Consider the following 19167-nt stretch of genomic DNA (forward strand, 5'->3'; position numbering starts at 1 on the left):
GGTGCAGGTGTAGATTTTCTGCCCTAGTGCACCGACATGGCTTCCTTGGTCATCTTGAATGCCCGCATGGAGGGCGGGCGCCGGGTGGCACAGAGCTGGCCCACGGTTCAGGACACCGATCTTAACGGTCTATCCCCGCTCTGGGGCACCCTCAGCTGAGCTAAAGCTCACCGGGCCTTCGTGCGTCATCGCCGCAGCTGTAGCTCCAGCCCCGGGCATCCAGCTGCTTTCCTGTCCCGCCGCCGCTGCTGCTGCCGCCTATCGGTCGCCTCGGCAACCACGCCGCTGGCGGGCTCGCCCCGCCTACAGTTGACATGGCAGCAGCGCTGCGCGCTGCACGTTTGGGTTGCTCGCCCCACCCAACGGCCGTGCGTACGTGCGTCGTCTCTATGGTGGCGGCGGATTCGGAGGGACGGGACGCTTCTCGTGTCCGGCAAGCTGCTGGTGTGAACTCTGACCTGGTCCGGGGGCTTCGGGGAGCCAGGGCGAGGGAGGAAGGGCCTGGGGGCTACCCTGCTTCATCCCGCCTTGGCTCGGGCTCTTGGGGCCACTGAGTCCTGGGCCACCGCAATTCCTCCTCTGGGAACCCCTGTCGCCTCATGACTCAGCCCTAGGGTTCCCCTTGCCTGCTCCACAATACCCTTCCCACGCCATATGATCCCCCATCACCATCCTCGAGGCCCTCATTCACATCACTACCCAATCTCAGGGGTCTCTCCCAGTGCCTCGTGACAGCACCCACTCCCACCTCCCAGCCCCCACAGGAATCTCCGCTGCCGTCTGTCTTCCGCGCGCCTGTGATTCGGGCGTCTCTCCCCAAGGATGTTCCGCCGGGAGCGCTCCATCCCCCTTCGAGGCTCAGCCGCCGCCCTGTGCAACAACCTCAGTGTGCTGCAGCTGCCCGGCCGCAACCTCATACATTTTGGAGTAGTCCATGGACCCAGCGCCCAGCTTCTCAGCGCTGCTCCTGAGGGTGTGCCCTTGGCCCAGCGCCAACTCCAAGCTAAGGAGGGCGCTGGAGTAAGCCCCCCACTTATCACCCAGGTGAGGCGTGGAGTTAGGAGTGGTGTTACTGAACCCAACCCTAAACCAGTTCTTCCTCTCCAAACCTCAAGGAACAGGCCTTCCCTAACCATCTGAATTTCCACACTTTTGAGTCCTCATTCCCCTGCTCTGACCACTTCTTCCTACTCTGATTCATCTCCCTCTAGGTCCACTGGTGTGTCCTCCCTTTCCGAGTATTGCTGGTACTCACCTCACATCGAGGAATACAAGTAAGAAGAGGACCTTCCTGCCCTCCCCCACTAGGGTCTTCTCTACTTCTCTCCAAGGCCCCTAGACCTTACCCCATTTATTTCTAAACATTTCCAAGCTGTTCAAATGCTTAGCCCCCTCTTCCTTATTTCTCATCTTCATGCCTTCCTTGTTTTCCAGTTCTCAAGTGCCGTCTCCAGTATCTGCCCTTTTATAAGTTGTATGACCTTGGGCAATTCAGTTAACTTCTCAGAGCCCCAGTGTCCTCCTCTGTTAAATGGAGATAGAAGTAGTGCCTACCTCCCAGGGTGGTTTTGAGGATTAGATGGGCTAAGGCTAACATGAGTATGTGGAGTAATCAGCACAGAGCTCAGCAAAGGTCAGCTGCGTCATGACCCCATCCTTGCCTTGGTCTTCCAGATGTATGAGTCTGATGGCTCCGTCATGGTCTATTGGCATGCACTGGATGCTGGAGATGCCTCTCTAGGTACCTGCAGGACTGAGTGGGTTGGGTGGGGGTAGGGAGGGTTTGCTGGGGTTAGGGGAGACGCTATTTCTAATCATTTTCCCCTCTCAGTGCAGGCTGTGTTTGCCCGAGGAATTGCTGCCAGTGGCCACTTCATCTGTGTGGGTGAGGGGGCCAAGGGCAGGGCGTTGGGGGGTGCTGAGGTATAGGGGTATAGCCTTTGGCCAGGAGGATGCCAAAGATCTGAGGAAATTGTGCAGTGTTAGAGGGAAGGGTGGGAGTGAAGGGGGATCTGAGAGACTCCAAAAAGCCATGGTGGGGTTCATAGGGGCAGGGTGGGATAGGAAAAGGGTAGTGAAGGTAGGGGTGGGGCTGTTGGAGCAGTGAGAGGTGGGTTTGTTACTAAGGTTTCTGGGATGGAGGGAGTGCTGAGTGTGGTGGCTGGAGACCTGGGAGGATCAGGAAGCCATCAGTGGAGCACTGGTTCTGCAGGAATGTGGTCAGGCCGGGTACTGGTTTTTGACATCCCAGCCAAGGGTCCCAACATTGTACTGAGTGAAGAGCTGGCTGGGCACCAGACACCAGTCACAGACATTGCCACCGAGCCTGCCCAGGGACAGGTGAGTGGATTCCCCCTACTGTTCCAGTGAATCTGGGGGCCTCCCCACGTTGGGAGGCAATTCCAGCCGTGGCTCTGCCACGAAGCAGCTGGATGACTTTGGGCAAATTGCCGCACTTTCCTAGGCTTTAGCAACCTCAGTTCCAGTGATGAAGCCTGAGATACTTTACATTTACGTGGCATTTAATAGTTCACTCACACTTTACAATACTGGTGTGAATGGAAGAGTTGGGACAGATGGTTTCTGAGATACTTTCCAGCTCTGACATGTGTGGCTTCCTTCTCTGAACTTCGGTAAGTTCAGGCCCACCTCCAGTGCTATCCTCTCCAGGAAGCCTTCCCCCTATTCCAGCTCCCGCTGATCTCCCTTAGCTGAACCCTGAATTGATACTGCCCTCAGACAACTCTTGTCTCCCCAGTTGGATTGTAAACCTCTTGAAAACAGGGTATGTATCATCTAATTCCTATGTTACACCGCACCTGGCACAGAGCTGGGCCCATGGGCTATGTTGGCTGCCTGGGTTTAGGGGTTGTCAAGAGGCCCAGAGTCTAGTCATGACTGTGGCTGGCTCACTGCAAGACCTCCAGAAGGTCCTAACACTATGGCCTCAGTTTCATCATCCATCCAATGAGGACAATTATATACCCAAACACATGGTGTGTGTGTTGGGGTCAGGGTAGGGAGTGAGACTATAAAGAATACAAGGAAAGCATTTTATGCCTCCAGGGGACCCCTCCAGCCAGTGATGGCTTCACATCTTGCCCTTTCCCTGGAGAGGCAAAGATGCAAATACTGCTTCCCTTCCCCTGCTGCCCTGTATACAGGACCCAGCAGGGGAGAAAGGGAAGGGCTGATCCTGCCTTTCCCCTCAGGACTGCGTGGCTGACATGGTGACAGCAGATGACTCAGGCTTGCTGTGTGTCTGGCAGTCAGGGCCTGAATTCAAATTATTGACCCGAATTCCAGGATTCGGGTAGGTGAGGCGGAAGGGGGCTGAGGCCTTCCTGAGGTAGCTTCCGGGTGGGGAGTAGGCTTGGGTCTGGGAAATCAAAGTAGGGTATCACTCTTGCAGGGTCCCGTGCCCTTCTGTGCAGCTGTGGCAGGGGACCATAGCAGCAGGCTATGGAAACGGGCAAGTGCGTCTGTATGAAGCCAGTACAGGAACTCTACATGTCCAGATCGACGCCCACGCCCGGGCCATCTGTGCGCTGGATCTGGCTCCTGAGGTGGGCAAGGTCAGTCTCCTCCTCTGTCCCTACATACCCTTGTTCCTGGTGCTGGGATGTTGAGAGGAACTCCACAGGCTTATCTCTGCCACTCAGTGTCGGCCCCTCCTCAGGCACCTGGACTGGGCTCTACAGCCTACACCAGTCCCCTGGTCAGCACGTTCTGACTCCCACTGGTCCTCCCTGCCTTTTTTTTTATAGCTACTCTCTGCGGCTGAGGACACCTTTGTACACATCTGGAAGCTAAGCAGAAGCCCAGAGGGTGGCTACATTGAGGTGTGTCTTGTGGAATGGGAAGGGGAGTGGAATGAGGACCCAAGCATGAGGCAGCAGGCCCTGAGCAGCTCTCCTCTCTCCCAGGTGGAGCACTGTCATGGAGAGTGTGTACCCGACACCCAGGTGTGTGGTGCCCGATTCTGTGATCCTGCAGGCAGCTCCTTTGCTGTGACTGGCTATGACCTCGCCGAGATCCTGAGATTCAGCAGCATGTGAGAGAAAAGCAGCCCTCCGTTTCCCCTGTGTTATTTATAAAGTACCCGCCTCCACCCTTGTGGAGCCCTTGTCTGGTTACTCAGTATCATAGTCATACTTCACAACTAGTGAACTAAGCTCCAGGGATGAGGGGATGTGACAGGTCCAGACCAAGCCGAGAAGCAACCTGTCCTCAAGAACCAGGTGAAGGCTGATGTTAAATAACTTTAATGGTCAATGTGGGAGTCACAAGGGAGGTGCGTTCCCTCCCAGGGCTCTTCAGTGCCATCCTCAAAGCTGGTTAGTGCAGGGAGGTAGGGCAGGGTTGGTTCCAGTTTTCTCCCAGGAAGGGCTTAGGGGGTCCCAGCCAGCCCTGGGAATGAGTCCCTCAGCACCATGGCAACCACAGCTTAAAAGGGGCTTCTGCTCCCCCTCCCCAGCCTATCCCCAGTCCAGCAGAGGAAGGGGAGGCCAAGCTGGCCAAGCTGCTACAAAGAGCGCCGAATCCAGAGCCCAACTGCACACAGCTCATCTCCTCTTCTGACCAGATCCTGTTGCCAGTGCACCATCTCACACTGGGGACTGGAGCCAAGTGTCGGGTGGGCCTTTGCTGCAGAGGCCTCTGGACTGTGGGGACCGCTTCGGGGGTAGAGGGGCAACCGAGTGAGAAGCCCCAGGGGAGTGGTCTGGGGGGACAGCATCCAGGGATAACGTTCGGGGTCTCCCCCAGGGCAGGGAATGGGTCTGGGCTGGGGTTGGGGCCACTGAAGCAGGCGAGCAGGGGCCAGACAGGGCAGGCTGGTCTGTAAACACTGCTAGCCAGGGTGGGGGCGTCTCCAGCCTCGTGCCCTCCCGCTGGGCCAGGATGTCTGTCACCGCTGCGATGTCATCCAGCGGCTCAATAGCTGTGGCACCGGGAAGGGATTGAGGGGAGGGGGCTAGTCAGAGCTTAGGCCCCAGACCTACTCAGCCCTGAGCATCACCTGTCACTGTAAGAGGAAAGCCAAGCCTGGATCTCAGCTGAGATTGCATTATCCTGCAGGAGCAGCCCCTCACTTGGGCCCCCTGGAGTCACAGGTTCTGATAAGACTGGGATATGGGGTGACAGGGTAGACAGGGAGAGGAGGGTGGGCAGAAGTAGGTGAAGAAGCCAAGAAAGAGGAGGAAAATGAAAGCAGTGCCAGGCAAGTGAAGGGTCAGAGGAGGAGACAGAAATCCACATGCAGAAAGGGAGACAGAAAAGAAGAAATTACGGGGAAAAAATCCATGAAATGCATCTGGTTCTGTGGGTTTTTGTTGTGAACTTCGGTGGAGGTGGTTTTAAGAAGAGTTGGAGAAGGGAAAGGAATGCTGGGTGGGACTTGGGTCCCCAGAGCTCTGCCTTAGCCCGAAGTGTGCTTTCTCTCTGTCTCCATTATCTGGGTTCCCTTGAAGCCCCCGACCCAAATTCCCATCAGGATCCCGGAGTGCACTTTCACTCACCCATCTCATGGTACAAGGACCCCTGCTTGGCCAGTACTTGGGGTGGTTTCCGAGGAGCAGGGGTTTCAATTTTCATTATTTCATCGCAGCACTGCTTCCACTGGCCTGCAGGGAGGGCATTGATTGGGGTGGGTAGGGGGAGGACTGTGAGAGGGTCAGGCTACCCTCTCCCCTGCTACATTCCTTTCCACACATTCTTGAAACAGAGGCCTCTGGTAAAAGTAACGATCCACAGTCCCTCCTGAAGGTTCAATCCAGCCCCCCCCTCTTACTCATGTCAAAGAAAAGCTGCCACAGAGCTTCCATCCAGCTCTGCAGGGCTCCCCGACTCTCTGCCTGAAGGGTGTGTGTCACCTCATCCTCCGCATACTGGTTACTGATGCTCAGGGTGAAGGGCCGGCCCGCTGCCTGGTCCAGCTCCCCTGCCCGGACTCGAGTCTCCTGCAGGAGAAAGACAGGATCTGCTTCCACCACCTTCACCTTGGTCACAGAAGTCAGCAGTGACATCAGGCAGGCTTGGTCATCCCTGCCTTAGAAGGAGGAGCTTGTGGGGCCTTCAAGAAGCCCTCTCATTTGCCTCCTACTGACCAGAGTGGAAAGAAATAGCAGGAAAGGAAGGGGACGAGACAGGTCGTCCTTAGGAAAAGAGGAGCAGACGGAGACAGGGAAGGAGGGGTTGAGCGAGGCAGGGAAGGCAAGGAGGCAGGCAGGAACAGGAATGCCGAGGCCTGAGGTCCCTCAGTACTTTCATAAGTCGGCAGGAATGCTAGCAAAAGGGCTAGGAAACAAAGAGGGTCCTTGGACTTGGGTTGGGAGAGAAAACCAGGAAACGGTGAGGGAGATGCAGATTGAACCTGAGGGGAAAGATGGAAGGAGGATGAAAAGTCCTAAACTGGCTATAGAACCCTCTCTGAGACTTGGCAGGGTCTAAGGTTGGTGAGTAGAAGGGACGATCATTTTCCAGTGATGCTGGTTGGGGAGAATATGGTCCCAACAACCCTGGCCCTGTAGCTGGGTGTGGTGCTGTTTGGAACAGGAGGCTAGCTTTGATCCCTTTGAGGTCTGTGCCCACCCTCCTGGGGCCTGATGGAGAGGCTCCCGAACCCTGCCACCTGGGTGGCTTCACCACCAGGGATTCATCACCTTGTTGATCGCAATAGTAAACAGCGGCTCCTCCCCAGTGTCTGTGTCTTCAGGTTGCCGGTAACAGAAGAGGTTTGTGCCTTTCAAGACTCCATGCACTCGCACCCAGTCCTGCAGCTCCCCAGTTTGCTGCATAAATGACTCAAGGTTTCCTAGGGGAATCACACCCCCAACACCCTTCTTCCCAGCCCCCCACAGAGAAACTGCTCCTTTCTGCCCACCCTCCTCTTGTCTTGCCATGCCCCTCCTTCCTCCACCCAGATCTTGCTTTTTCAATAGTTCTTTGATTCCTGGGTCATCTGGCTTTCCTCTGCCTTCTCCCTGTTCCCTTCCACTCCTCAGGGCCCCTCACCTGCACCCTGAGGGTACCACTTGCAGTAGGCTGAGTCATGCAGAAAGGCTGAGCCACCAGACGGCAACACACGCTACCATAAAGGGGCAGCCAGGCGGGGTTCTCCTCTGGGGTAGGAGGAAGCGCAGGGTGAGGGTGGGGAATGTGAAGGGGACCATCCAACGGCCCCTCTTCTCACCATCCAGCATCCCCCACATACACACATACTCACCATGACTGGCGAGGGTCAGGTCATGTGTGCGGAACCCATCTTGCACTGCTGCCAGGGTGAGTGTGGTATGAGCCAAGAGGTGGTAACGAGGACCACTACAGGACAGAGAAGTGGGCAGGAGCCTAATGAGGGGCATGTTGGATGGCAGGAGCTGTAAGCTGAGCAGGTCTGCCCCATTGTTCAGGCTGCCCCACAGAAAACTAGCTTGCCTCCCCCACAGGGGTTGGAACATTTACTGCGCTCCTGCTAAGTGCCGGGGCCTGTGCTTTAAATATGTTATCCCACTGTGTTCCCACAACAGCCCTGAGGCAGCTTGAGGCTTAAAGAGGTTAAGATATCTGCCCATAAATATAGCTTAGAGTTGGAATTTGAATCTATATCTGTCTCCAAAATAAGCATTCTCTTCATTACCTGGAAGGTTTTCAAACTGCTGCTCAGAGACCCAGTGGTTCCACTAGGTGCCTCCAGGTTCCTGTAGGCAACACCACAGGACCCAGGCTACCCTGCTTCAACCAGGGGCACTCTGTTCTATCCACATAAGATGTATTTGCTGCTGCCAAAAAGTGATGACCCCAGAGCCTAGCTCTTCCTGCATTCCTACTGCTCGTCTCAGTTGGCTTGGGGTACAAGCCCTGAGGTACAAGCCAGAGTGCCTCCCAGCTATGTGACCACTGCTTATTCATATCTGTCTGCATGTCCTGGCAGCAGTGCAAAATAAGTTCTGCATGCTCAACACAGCTCAGAGGTCACCTGTGGCCAGCTGAGGGCAGTGGGGGAATACAGGGCCTTACCCAACAGCTGGGGTGGGGAGCAAGATGGGACTGCTCCCTGAGCCCCCAGCTGTCTCCAGAGATGCCCGCACACGCCTCCCCGAGGAGCGGCCCAGCGAGCTGCTGAGTTTGGTGGCAAGCCTCTTGGGGGCTCCAGCCAGGGCCCCCTCCTCTTCCACGCAGGCCCCATACAGCTCCAGCCGCAGTTCAAAGTCTGGCCCTGCCTCGGCACTATAGGAATATGGGAGGAAGAGAGGACAGGAGGATGGTCTGGGGAAGTGCTGTGGTGGAGGATGGATGTCATGCAAGTACAGGACAGCTCCACAGGGAAAGCCCATCTCCCTTCCTCCCTCTCCTCTCCCTCCCCTCCCCTGTGGCTACCTCATCCAAGGATTCGAGCAGAGTAGAGAAAGGTGGGAGCCATAGGGATGAGGTACTCATACTCACAAGAGCACGTTGTTCTGAAAGGAGATGTCTGTGAGGGTCCTGTCCACCAGGATCATCTCCGTGTCCTGAATGTGTTCCCCTATCTGCAGCAGCAAGAACACAGCCCAACGGTGCAGGTCTGGGGACAGAGAGCAAAACTGGTAAAGATGTGCCCCACAGGGACCTCCAATCTCAGGGTCACTCCCTTAAATTTGTCCCACGTGTGTGGAACTCACCGCCTTTGTTCTTGAAATATTCTGTGTCCTTCCACATGAGTGGAATCCGGAGATCTAAGGGGCAGACGGATAGGAATAGATGTTGAGATGGGGCAGGAGATCTTATCATTGGGCAAAGAATGCCAACAGCTGGGGTAGTTGTGCTTCTTACCAGAAATGCAGACCTGGCCACGGCAGGGGGAGCGCTCAGCGGGCGGCCCACTGTCAGAAGGCCTGTGGGCAAATCACAACGTCCTAGCCTGGCCTCTTGACACTATTCCCCCTGGCTCTGGTTCCCAAGGGCTCTAGGACACCCCTGGCCCAGGACCCAGCTGCCAGGTCCCAGCCAGGCTGACATGGCAGGGCTGAAGGACTGTTAGGGAGAGTTGTCAGTTGAACCCAGGAGGTTGCTGGGCTTGGGAATGTTAGAGACTCTTAGCTCACACACACAGTACAAGCTCAGGCCACCCTCCGCACAAGCACCCTTCCTGACCACCTCCCCAGACTCCTGCCAGGGAGAAGTGGGGCTTGAGGACACAGGTGCCCACAGAGAGAGACTCCCTTTTAAGGACTCTTCTCCACTAACCCCCAGGCTTGGAGGAGTTTGCAGGCTTTGTTTTTAACAACAAAGGAGGCTGCTTTTCTCCACCATCTCATCACTTCAATAAAGGAGGGTACTGGATCAGTCAGAAAATCAGGAACCCAAGTAGGGAACATTTGTGTTCCATTTACTGCAAATCTCTCTCCATCCTCCCCCTCAGCTTTGATTTCTCCTCTACCCTTCTGGCTAGATGGGCCGAACCTTCCCAGTGCCCCAAGTTCCCCAGTCCCCCCCCGCAGGGGGGACATCGGCCTTCCTCCCCTCCCCGCCCATCATTAGGACTCACCGAGCTTGTGTCCCTCTCCTAAGGTGATGGCCAGCTTATCCATACTAATTTATAATTCATTATAATGAAATTAGTGACTTAGCCTTAAACTAAATGATGTGGCATTGATGGCAATGTGTTTAGCTGCCAGGGACTTGGGGTGCACCTCAGATCACGCTGTATGGGCTGTGTGGGGACTTGGGCAGGGCAGAGCCTGTCAATGGCCGCCTCTTAAGAGACAGCAAACTCACAGTAGAAGGTGTCCCCATGCCTGCTTGCTCTTCGTTTAACTTTATGGAGCAGCCTTCCCCTGGTGTCTTCATGGGTGCACTCTGGAGGCCTCCTGGCAACCTCTCCTTGTGTCAGCCTTCATGGATGAGCTGGGATGACACTATGTCGGTGAGGGGCCTGGACCTTCTCCCCACTCAGCCTTGTGGGATCAAGCAGGTTACTTTGCCAGAAGCCAGTTTTCCAAATGACCAGTTCACCAAAAATGGTCAGTTCTCAGAACGATCAATTTGCCAAATACTTTTTCCCACATTTTAGTTTTACCAGAGCATCGCCTCAACCATTTCACTACAGATTTGTCAGATCAGCAGCCTAATGCCAGTGTAGGTTGTGTTTCACATCCAAGAGTAGAGTCCTTTTAGTGCACAATCTAATTTATGTGAGTGGGTAGGCTTTCCCTCAAATTTTTTTTTTTTTATTATTTCTTTTCCCAATCCCTGACTCTAATGAGGCAAACCCCAGGTACAATGAACTATGGTCAGTTACAGTAAATTGGTCATTTAGCAAATTGGCCATTTGGTGAACCAGCTATGAGAAAATTAGCTTTCCAGAAGCCAGCCAGCCAGACTCATCAGATCACAGGCAGGGCTTAGCAAATTAGCACTTTTGCATGACTACTCCTCAGACTGCCAGCCTTTCACCAGATACACTGGCTTTCCTGAGCCAGTGTCTTGCAACTCACTAGTGCACCTCTGGGCAGCACACTGTGGTGGTAAAACACCAAGGTGTCTTCTAGGACCCTGGTAAGTCTTCACCAGGAAGTCATCTTCAGGGTGCTCCATACTCCATACTCCATAAACACACACACTGCGCCACTACTCCCATAAAGCCTAGCTTCCCCCCTGCTCACCGCCGGCCTGTCTTCCTCAGCACCTGCGCCTCCTTGCGCCGCTGCAGCTCGCCCATGTAGCTGAGGATGCGGCTGTTGCACACTAGCAGGCTCTTGGTGGCTTCCAGAGCCTGCTCTCGCTGGGAGCAGGCCGCCAGCAGCTTGCAGGTCCCATCCCTCATCCGGATCTCATGGTCTAGCTTTCTTTGCAACTCTGTGTCCTAGCCGGAGTGGGGATAAGGATGAGAAGGAAATGTCAATTGGGGGACAGGTTGAAGCACCCTTCATTCCCAGGTGGACTGTGGTCCACGAGAAACTGACAAGAAACTTATGTTTCAGGCAACTAAAGGTCAAGGGTTGAGTCTCAACCTCAGCAGCCCACAAATAACCAGAGAGACTTTGTTAAAATTTATACTCCCTCTAGGAGTATAAATTTTTTTCAGCCTCTTTTGAGTGCAATTTGGAAAAATCTGTAAAACCTACAAATTCACATATCCTTTGATCCAGCTATCCAACATCTAGGAGTTTATCCTACAGATATAGTTACACTTGTGGGCAGAGCCATATTCATTGCAGCATCATTTTAAAACACCAAAATTAAAAGTCCTTCAATAGGGCATTGGTTAAATAAGTTATAGCACATCTATACCATGAAATATGGACTATTGCAGACATTAAAGAGTAAGATAGACATGTGCAAAAGTGAAGCAATCTTCAAAGTATATGAAGTGAGAAAAGAAAGAACAGCATGCTACCATTTGTACACGAGATATATATATATATATATATATATATATATATATATATATATATATATGCATATACATATCGATAGACATGCATAAAATAGTAGTGGCTGTGGGGCTGGGAGCCAGGAATGGAAAATCAATTTATGATACTTTATATATATGCTCCTTTACTACTGTACTATTGGAAATTGTGTTACCTTTTAAAAAGTTAAATCTTCTGAGTTAAAAAAAATAATAAATCATGAGACCCCACCTCAGAGTAGCAGAATAAGAATCTCTACGAGTGGGGCATGTGCATTTTTTGGAAAACTCCCCAAGTGACTCTGAGGTGCAGCCCAGGCTGAGAACTACCACCTAAAGGGAATGGCCACAGATAGTAAAGGCCATCCTGGCTTACCCCAAAGACTCAAGTGATGAGAGAGGACATTTAGTTGGCAAGGGGTCAGTGGAGAAGGAGCATACCGCCTACAGTGTTCATCCATGCTGCAGAGAATGCAGTACACACCCCAAATTTGGGCACCTGCCATCTGCTGGCCCTCTGAGTCTGGGAGGTAAGGACAGAGGCAAGGAATGGGGATGGGAAAACAGGTAAAGCAAGTCAGGAGTGAGTAGGCACTTAGCACAATGCCCAATGCACAGCATATGGTATGCATGGGGCGGGGTGCTTATTTTAACGATGCTACTTCAGCCCAGTAGCATTCACCCAATAACACTGGAGCATCCCTGTGCTGTCTGAAGCTCCATATTTGAGATCCAGCTGGGAGGTGAGAGATGCAGACGTTAATGGCTGCTCCGTAAGTGCCACGTCATGGCACACACACACTCACGGGAAACAGACCCTATTTGTTTCTGGCTGAGGTGATGGGGAAGGCTTCAGAGAAGAGGTGGAAGACTAACCCTATTACAGTGTACAAATCAGAAGGCAAGCCAAGTGGAGTCACAGGGTTGGAAGAGGAGGATGAGTGTGACTGCACAAAACCAAAACCTGTCTTCCCCCTCACACCAGCTCTTTTCCACACTATGTGCCCTTGCTTCTTTCCTGATGACTCCAGCCTTCAAGTCTCCAAGACCTCAGCACCCTAAATTCCTGCTTCCGGGAATTGCCTTGTCCAGCCTCCCTGCTGATTCTTCCTTCCCTACTTGAGCTGGGCCAGACTTTCATCACGTCTCACCTCATCTCATCACCCTCACTATCCACATTTCCCTTCCTGACCCTTCAGAAATAGGCCAACCGGGTACCTACGCCGCCTCCACCAGGAAGCCCTCTCAGACTACACAGCTGCCCCTACCCCCACCATGACTGCCTGCACCAGGGTCCCACCTCTGCTACGGTTTGCTGCTTGCCAACCCCTATCCCATTCTGCATCTAGCTTCTACCACAAACACCCCCAAACAGGTGAGGGGGGTGGGGCCGAGCAGCGTCCGCAGGCCACCTCCTGACTAGCCTTTTGGTCCCGGCCCTAGCACTCACGAATTCTTCCCTAGCCCTGTCCATTGCACGTGCGGCGCAACGCGGGCATTGTCCCTGGTCCGGGGAGCCGCCCCGCCCGCAGAGAGAGCCGATGACATCATCTACCAACTGCCGCGAGAGCGGCCGAGGGGCTCCGGGACGCAGGCGGTCCCTCAGTCCCTCTGTGCGATTGGCCCGGTTAGGCTCCAGGTGGTGCTAACCACAGAGACCTAGTCGCGGAGGAACGGTACCTCCGGGAGCACCGGCCTCACTCTAGAAAGGGCTCCAGGCTCCGGAGCTGCCGGAGGCCAGGGGGCCCCTCCGGGTTGCAGTTGCCCTCCAGGATGACTCCTGGCCCGGGTGCATACGGGAGGGAGATAGTGTATACATCGGAATAACTGGGGCTGCAGGGAAGTCGCTGTATCCAGCCTGGATGAGTCGGACTGGGGGTGCAGACACCCTGGCTACCACTCTACCCCCATGCACTCGGGTCCGAATCCATTCTCCCATGGCCCTCGGTGGACAGTGCCATAGAAATCTCCCACCCTTTAGGCAGAGCACCTCGGGAATCCTGACGCAGGCTCTGGATCCCGGAGCTTCACCCCCATCTCCGTACCTCAGGTATAGCTCCATGTCGCCCCCCTCCCCACCCACACACCCTCTCTTCCCAAGCCGGCAGTACTTTCACCAGACTCCCCTGGGAAAGAGCCCTAAGCTGGACTCCGCTCAGGGCCCAAGGGGCTGAAGGAGGATGAGTCATGGGCAGAAGCCCCAGCACACATTAGGCCCTCTCTGGACATCCTTTCCAGTTCCTCCCACTCCCTTCTATCTCTGACTTCCCTCTCTGCTTCTCATCACCTTATGTTCCCTTTAGAATCTCCACCAGGGCTAAGTTCAAATCCTGGCTTAGGAACTTGACTAGCCATGAGAACTTAACCTCTGGAGCCTCTGTTTGTAAACTGGGGGTGGGAGGGCGTGGTAATTTCACCTCCTACTGTTTGAGGATTAAATGGGAAAGTCTAACCCCTACCTGGGCCCAGCACTCCCACCTTCCCTTTAATTGCAGCTTAAGTTGCCTCCTCCAGAAAGTCTTCTTGAATTTACACTTCCACGACTACCTCTCTTGCTAATCCCTGAAACATCAATGGGATGGGGGTTGGGGAACTGCTGAGCTTCCTGGAGAAAGAACACAGCACCCTCAACCAACCCAAGACTGAATGAGAGATGATCAAAGTGAAATCTAAGCCCCCTCCTCTTCCCCAGAACTTGGGCAGAGCTCCTATGAAGAAAAATTACATGGAGGGGGAGGCATGCAGAATTCGAACATTTAAATACCTAGACCAGCCATGGCCAATAAGATCTTCTGCAATGATGGAAATGTTCAGCAGCCATCTAGCACATGAAATGTGGCTAGAGTAATTAAGGAACTAAATTTTTTATTTTATTTCATTTTAATTAACTAAATTTTAAAGTTAATAGCCACATGTAACTAGTAACATGGACAGTGCAGAGGACTAGGGATGGCAAATAGGTTTTATTTCATATGCCAACAGAGGACAATATGTAGTGTCAGAGTCCCAATGGGATCCTTGGGCACCTTTCTCCATTTTAGAAAAAGATGATCCTCTCCAGGCAAACAAATTAGATAAAGGTGTCCCCTCCTCACACCACCTGAAACCAGACCAGGACTCCTGCCACTATGCAGTGCCCTTATGAAGGACACAACCTGCATAATTTATGCCAAGGTTGAGCTGAGAAAGATTGTGAGGCCATGCGTGGATTTGTTGGTGAAGACTGCCATGATTGACTCGTAATGTCTATCATGATCTAGGGAGTGGGGACCCGGTTGAGGGTACAAACACATGTGCAATAAATTCCCCTTCTGAGCTGGACTCTCTACTGTCCTGCCTCTGACCTCCCTTAGCAGCAGTCACTTCCTCAGCTTCCTCTCTCTTCCCCATCTCAGTAAATGACCACATCGCCCAGTTGCTTAGCCACACACCAGAGAGTCATCCTGGAGCCCTCTCTTGGCCGCACCCACATGTCCAGTACGTCAGCAAGCCCTGTCAGATCTACCACCATCATCTGAAATCCACCCCCTTCTCCCTATCTCCACCAAGAGCGTTTAATCCATACCACCAGGTTCACTCCCCTAAGGCTATAACGACCTCCTAGCTGGTGGTCTTCTGCTATTCGTCTGGCCAACCCTTCTCCCTCCCACCCCCCACCCCTGCCTAGCCTATTCCTTTCAAACACAACAGCCATCATTTTAAAACATTAGATAAGTTGTCCCCCTGCTTAAAACCCTTCCATGAGCCAACATCACACTTAGAGTAAAATCTAAATGCCTTGTCACGGACTACAAAGCCCTGCATAATCTGGCTCGCACCCATCAGCTCGACCCCAGCTATTATGTTCCAGCCCCACTGGCTCTCCTTCTTCCACAAACATATCACCATCATCCTCATTTAAGAGCCTTTTGCCCTTACTATGCCCTCTGTCTGGAAAGCCCTTCCTCCCATCTTTACATATCTTCATATCCTTCTGGTCACAGCTCAAAGAGCTCACAGAGGCCTTCCCTGACTCCTACATCTAATGCTGCCCCCCCTACCCGATTTTTATTACACCCCCCCGTTTTCATCATAATTTCACTATGTGAGATTATTAGTTTGCATGCTTCTTGTCTGTTCCCCCAGTAGAATGGACCTTTCCTGTTTTGTTCACTGAGGTATTCCAAGATCTAGAAAGAAGCTGACATATAGTAGGTGTTCAATAAATGTGATTAAGAATAAATAAATGAGGGACATCCCCGGCAGTCCAGTGGTTAAGACTCTGCCTTCCAATGCAGGAGGTGTGGGTTCAATCCCTGGTCAGGGAACTAAGATCGCACATGCTGTGGGGTGCGGCCAAAAACTAAAAAAAAAAAAAAAAAAGGACTTCCCAGTTGGCGCAGTAGTTAAGAATCTGCCTGCCAATGCAGGGGACACGGGTTCAACCCCTGGTCTGGGAAGATCCCACATGCCGCAGAGCAACTAAGCCCGTATGCCACAACTACTGAGCCTGCGCTCTGGAGCCTGCGTGCCACAGCTACTGAAGCCTGCGTGCCTAGAGCCCACGCTCCGCAACAAGAGAAGCCACAGCAATGAGAAAAGCCTGTGCACTGCAATGATGAGTAACCCCCCGCTCGCCGCAACTAGAGAAAGCCAGTGAGCAGCAACAAAGACCCAATGCAGCCAAAAATTAATTAATTAGCTAACTAATTTTAAAAAAATAAAATAAATCTATTTAAAAAAAAGAATAAACAGCTCCCTGCCATCTTCAGGGCCACAGAATCCTGCCCTAGAGTCCTCTTCCCCTTCTCTGGTAAGACCATCTCCTTCCTGCAAACCTCTCACATTGAACTCCCCTCTTCTTCCCATACCTAAAAGGAGCCCTCAGCCCCAGAACACACATCCACACCAAACCACAGAGCTTCCAGAAATAGGTGTGAAGACCCTGTTGCCAACACAGTACTCTAATTGGCAGAACTGAACCTGGGTCCACACGGAGCACCCAACGAAGGGCTTACAGAACCGCCTATCCCTCTCCCCACTTGGAGCAGACTCTGCTCTCCCTGCTCAGCCCCAGCAGGAAAGGGCAGAGCAGAGATGGGCTGGGATGCTGTGGAGGAGGTGCACTCCAGGGGTGGGGGCGTTACCTCCAGGCTGAGCGCCATCTGCCGGATGTAGAGCATATTCAGGTCCTCCAGGATGTGCAATCTGTCCTGCATCTCTGTGCCCCCCAGGTGCCCCTTCCCTTGTTGACCCCTCAGAAGGGTGGGGCGAGCAAGCACCACGCTGCCCCACAATTCCTCCCGCTGCTCCCCTGGTCTTGAAAGAGGTGGGCAGTTCTTGGACAGAGGGCAGAGGCAGCCCCTGTCCCTCTTGCACTCCCGTTAGACCCCTCTGGCTGCTGTGACAAACTTTCCTTGCCTACCGCTGTTCCAGGGCCCTGATGGGAGCCAGGCATGGAGGGAAAGGAAAGCGAGGTGAGGATGAGCAGGGTCCCCGGAGAGGAGGCCAGCTGCAGAGGGGACTCTGGGCACAGAGTGTCCAGTCTTGCTTTGGTGGCAGCTGTTCTCCCAGCTGTGGAAGAAAAAGGCTCTTTCATTCCGACTCTGGCCCCTCCCCAGCCCCCGCCCACATCCCTGGCCTGGTGGACAGAGAATCTGTGTGCGGTAGGGTGTGAGGGGCAGGCACAACTGGAAGGGGGCAGGGAGGGGACACTTCATGCAGGTTCTACAGAGTCGTGGGGTTTGTCAGGAGGTTGCTTTCTGAAAGGGGTTCTGGCTTAGTTTGAGGAAGAAGAAGGATAACGGTGAGGACCTTATTGAGTGAGCCCAGGGAGTGGGACAGAGGGGTAAATGCGGCTCAACCCCCAGGGCCACCTCTTCCAACTTGGGGCCCCCATCCAGCCCGCCCCACCCTGGGTTCACAATTACCTCGCTTTTCCAGCAGAAGGGAGGAGACGGAGGGAGAAAGGCAGGGGTGTGCCTAGCTGCTGCTGCCCCCGCTCCCCTCTGCGGGCCCCTTCCCTTCCAGACAGGAAACCAGCCCCGATTCCCAGCCAGCTGCAGCTTTGCCACCCCCCTCCACCCCAGGCCCACGGAGTCACATACCGCTCCGCCGGGTCCCAGCGGCTCCGCCCCGGCTCCTCCGCTACGGCCCCCAAAAGGCCGGGCTTATCCCCGGCTCCTCCGCTACGGCCCCCAAAAGGCTGGGCTTATCCCGGGGGCGGCCCCAGCTCACAGGCCCCTCCTCCGGGTCCCTGGGCCTGCCCCTCACTCCCCCACACTGGCCCCAGGCGGCGTTGCTTATGCTGGACCCGACAGAGGTCCTCTCCCCGAGGCCCACTAGCTTCAAAGTCAGCGAAGGCCCGGGACACTGGGACACCGGTGTGAAAGAGCCTTTGTTCTGGGCAGGCTGTAGGGTAAAGTGCAGAAGCCAGGCCTGGAATCCCGGCAGGGAGGGGTGAGGAAGGCCCTCTCACTTAACCCTTTCCAGGCCAAGCAGGAAAGGAGAGCTGACCTTGGGGATAGCCTCTGCTGTAGCTACTCGCCCTGTCAGTCCTAGCTCAGCCCCACATCTTTCAGACCCTCCTGAGCCTCTTTAGGGAGTTACAGGTAAGGCTCAGACCTGAGCAACGTGTAGAGTGGTGGGCCGAGGAGGCAACTGTAGAGGCTGGACTCCTCTTAGGCCCCAGAAAAGGAGGCTGAAAGTTTGAGTGCGGGAAATAATCCCAAATCTTTAATAAGGAACCCCCTCACTCCCGATTCTCCCAGCCACAGAGGAGCAGCTGGGGAGGGTTTCAGCGAAGGGGGCAGACCGGCGGAGAAGTCAGGATTGATGATGGAGGCTGTCCCAGACGGTTGAGACAGGTTGTGGGTTGCGGCTGGAGCCCAGGGAAGGAGCGGGCGCCCAGGCCAGGAATCTGTTAGAGCCCGCCTGGTTGCACACCGCCCTTTGCTCCGGGATGCCGTGAAGGACCGGGGTAAGGCACATTTGGGGAATCGAGCCTAGGGCCCCTTAAATTGAAGCCAACCCGAGGTTTTTCCAGGCGGAGGCAAATCACCCCAACTGGGCCAGGTAATGTCTGGGGTGGCACGGTCCGATTAACGTGCAGACGGTCCGCGCCTGACTTTTTAAGTCAACAACTACTAGTTTGTACCAGACCCGCGGCGTCTCCGCCCCTCGGCGCGCGCGGGCGGGGCGGGAGGCCCAGGCGGCCCGGGCTGCGGGAGCCCGGGGAGGGGAAGGCAGGGACGCGGGTCTCTCACCTCCGGTGGGTCGCAGAAGAGGCTGAGTCGGAAGCGGCCGCGTTTGAACTCCATCTCCAGGGCAGAGCCCCTGGCTACGGTGACCCGGCTCCGGTGGTTTCGGGAGAACATGCTGGCGGTCCCCCGCCTTTGCCTGCCCTCTGCACTCCCCGCGCCGCCCGGCCCTGCCTTGTCTCGTAGGCTTCTGTCCCTCGCCTACCGCCAGCTAATCCGGCCGGGAATCTCCCACGGCCCGGTTCCCAAACTCCGCCCCCGGAGACGACACCTGGGCCGGGCAGGGCGCGGCACGCTCTCCCTCCACTCCAAACCCCCGCCCCCGCCAAAGGCCCTGCCCGCCGGGCCAGTCCCGGTCCCCAAGCAAGCCTGACCCGACAGCCGGGGCACCCTACACCTCGCGAGCACTGAGGCGGGGCGTCGTCCCTTCCTGCCCGGGTAGCCAGCGCCTCACCTGGGCATGGGGCGAGCCCAGAGAAGCCCCGCCCCCTGCCGCCCCCACTCGGCTAGCCAGACTCCCTGCGCGCGGAAAATCCCGGG

The 19167-nt window shown here is 54.7% G+C and overlaps 2 protein-coding genes across 4 annotated transcripts; one reads left to right on the top strand and one right to left on the bottom strand.

The window, feature by feature from the left end:
- The first annotated feature begins 376 nt into the window (after nt 1-376).
- Nucleotides 377-4076, top strand: WDR54 (WD repeat domain 54). Its single transcript, XM_082672881.1, has 10 exons — nt 377-444; nt 756-1044; nt 1212-1274; nt 1675-1741; nt 1832-1885; nt 2213-2340; nt 3213-3313; nt 3413-3575; nt 3768-3842; nt 3927-4076. The coding sequence occupies exons 2-10, from the start codon at nt 823-825 to the stop codon at nt 4056-4058; spliced, it is 1005 nt and encodes a 334-aa protein (XP_082529007.1). The 5' UTR covers nt 377-444; nt 756-822; the 3' UTR covers nt 4059-4076.
- Nucleotides 4077-4262: 186 nt separating this feature from the next.
- On the bottom strand, nt 4263-18824 carry RTKN (rhotekin; the record flags this gene model as incomplete). Of its 3 annotated transcripts, none has more annotated exons than XM_082671964.1 (12): nt 18634-18824; nt 10641-10840; nt 8809-8870; nt 8658-8711; nt 8443-8560; nt 8017-8226; nt 7226-7320; nt 7015-7121; nt 6663-6791; nt 5792-5960; nt 5520-5624; nt 4263-4942 (listed from the first exon to the last, which is right to left on the bottom strand). In XM_082671964.1, exons 1-12 carry the CDS (start codon nt 18742-18744, stop codon nt 4608-4610), a joined length of 1695 nt encoding a protein of 564 aa, XP_082528090.1. In that variant the 5' UTR covers nt 18745-18824. The 3 variants fall into 3 exon arrangements, with proteins under 3 accessions (XP_082528090.1, XP_082528091.1, XP_082528092.1); XM_082671965.1 differs by lacking the exon at nt 18634-18824 and adding an exon at nt 17476-17715; XM_082671966.1 differs by lacking the exon at nt 4263-4942 and adding an exon at nt 5017-5126.
- Between the last annotated feature and the right edge of the window lie 343 nt (nt 18825-19167).

The sequence above is a fragment of the Grampus griseus genome, assembly GCF_964374135.1.
Source record: "Grampus griseus genome assembly, chromosome: 15".
Classification (NCBI taxonomy): Eukaryota; Metazoa; Chordata; class Mammalia; order Artiodactyla; family Delphinidae; genus Grampus; species Grampus griseus.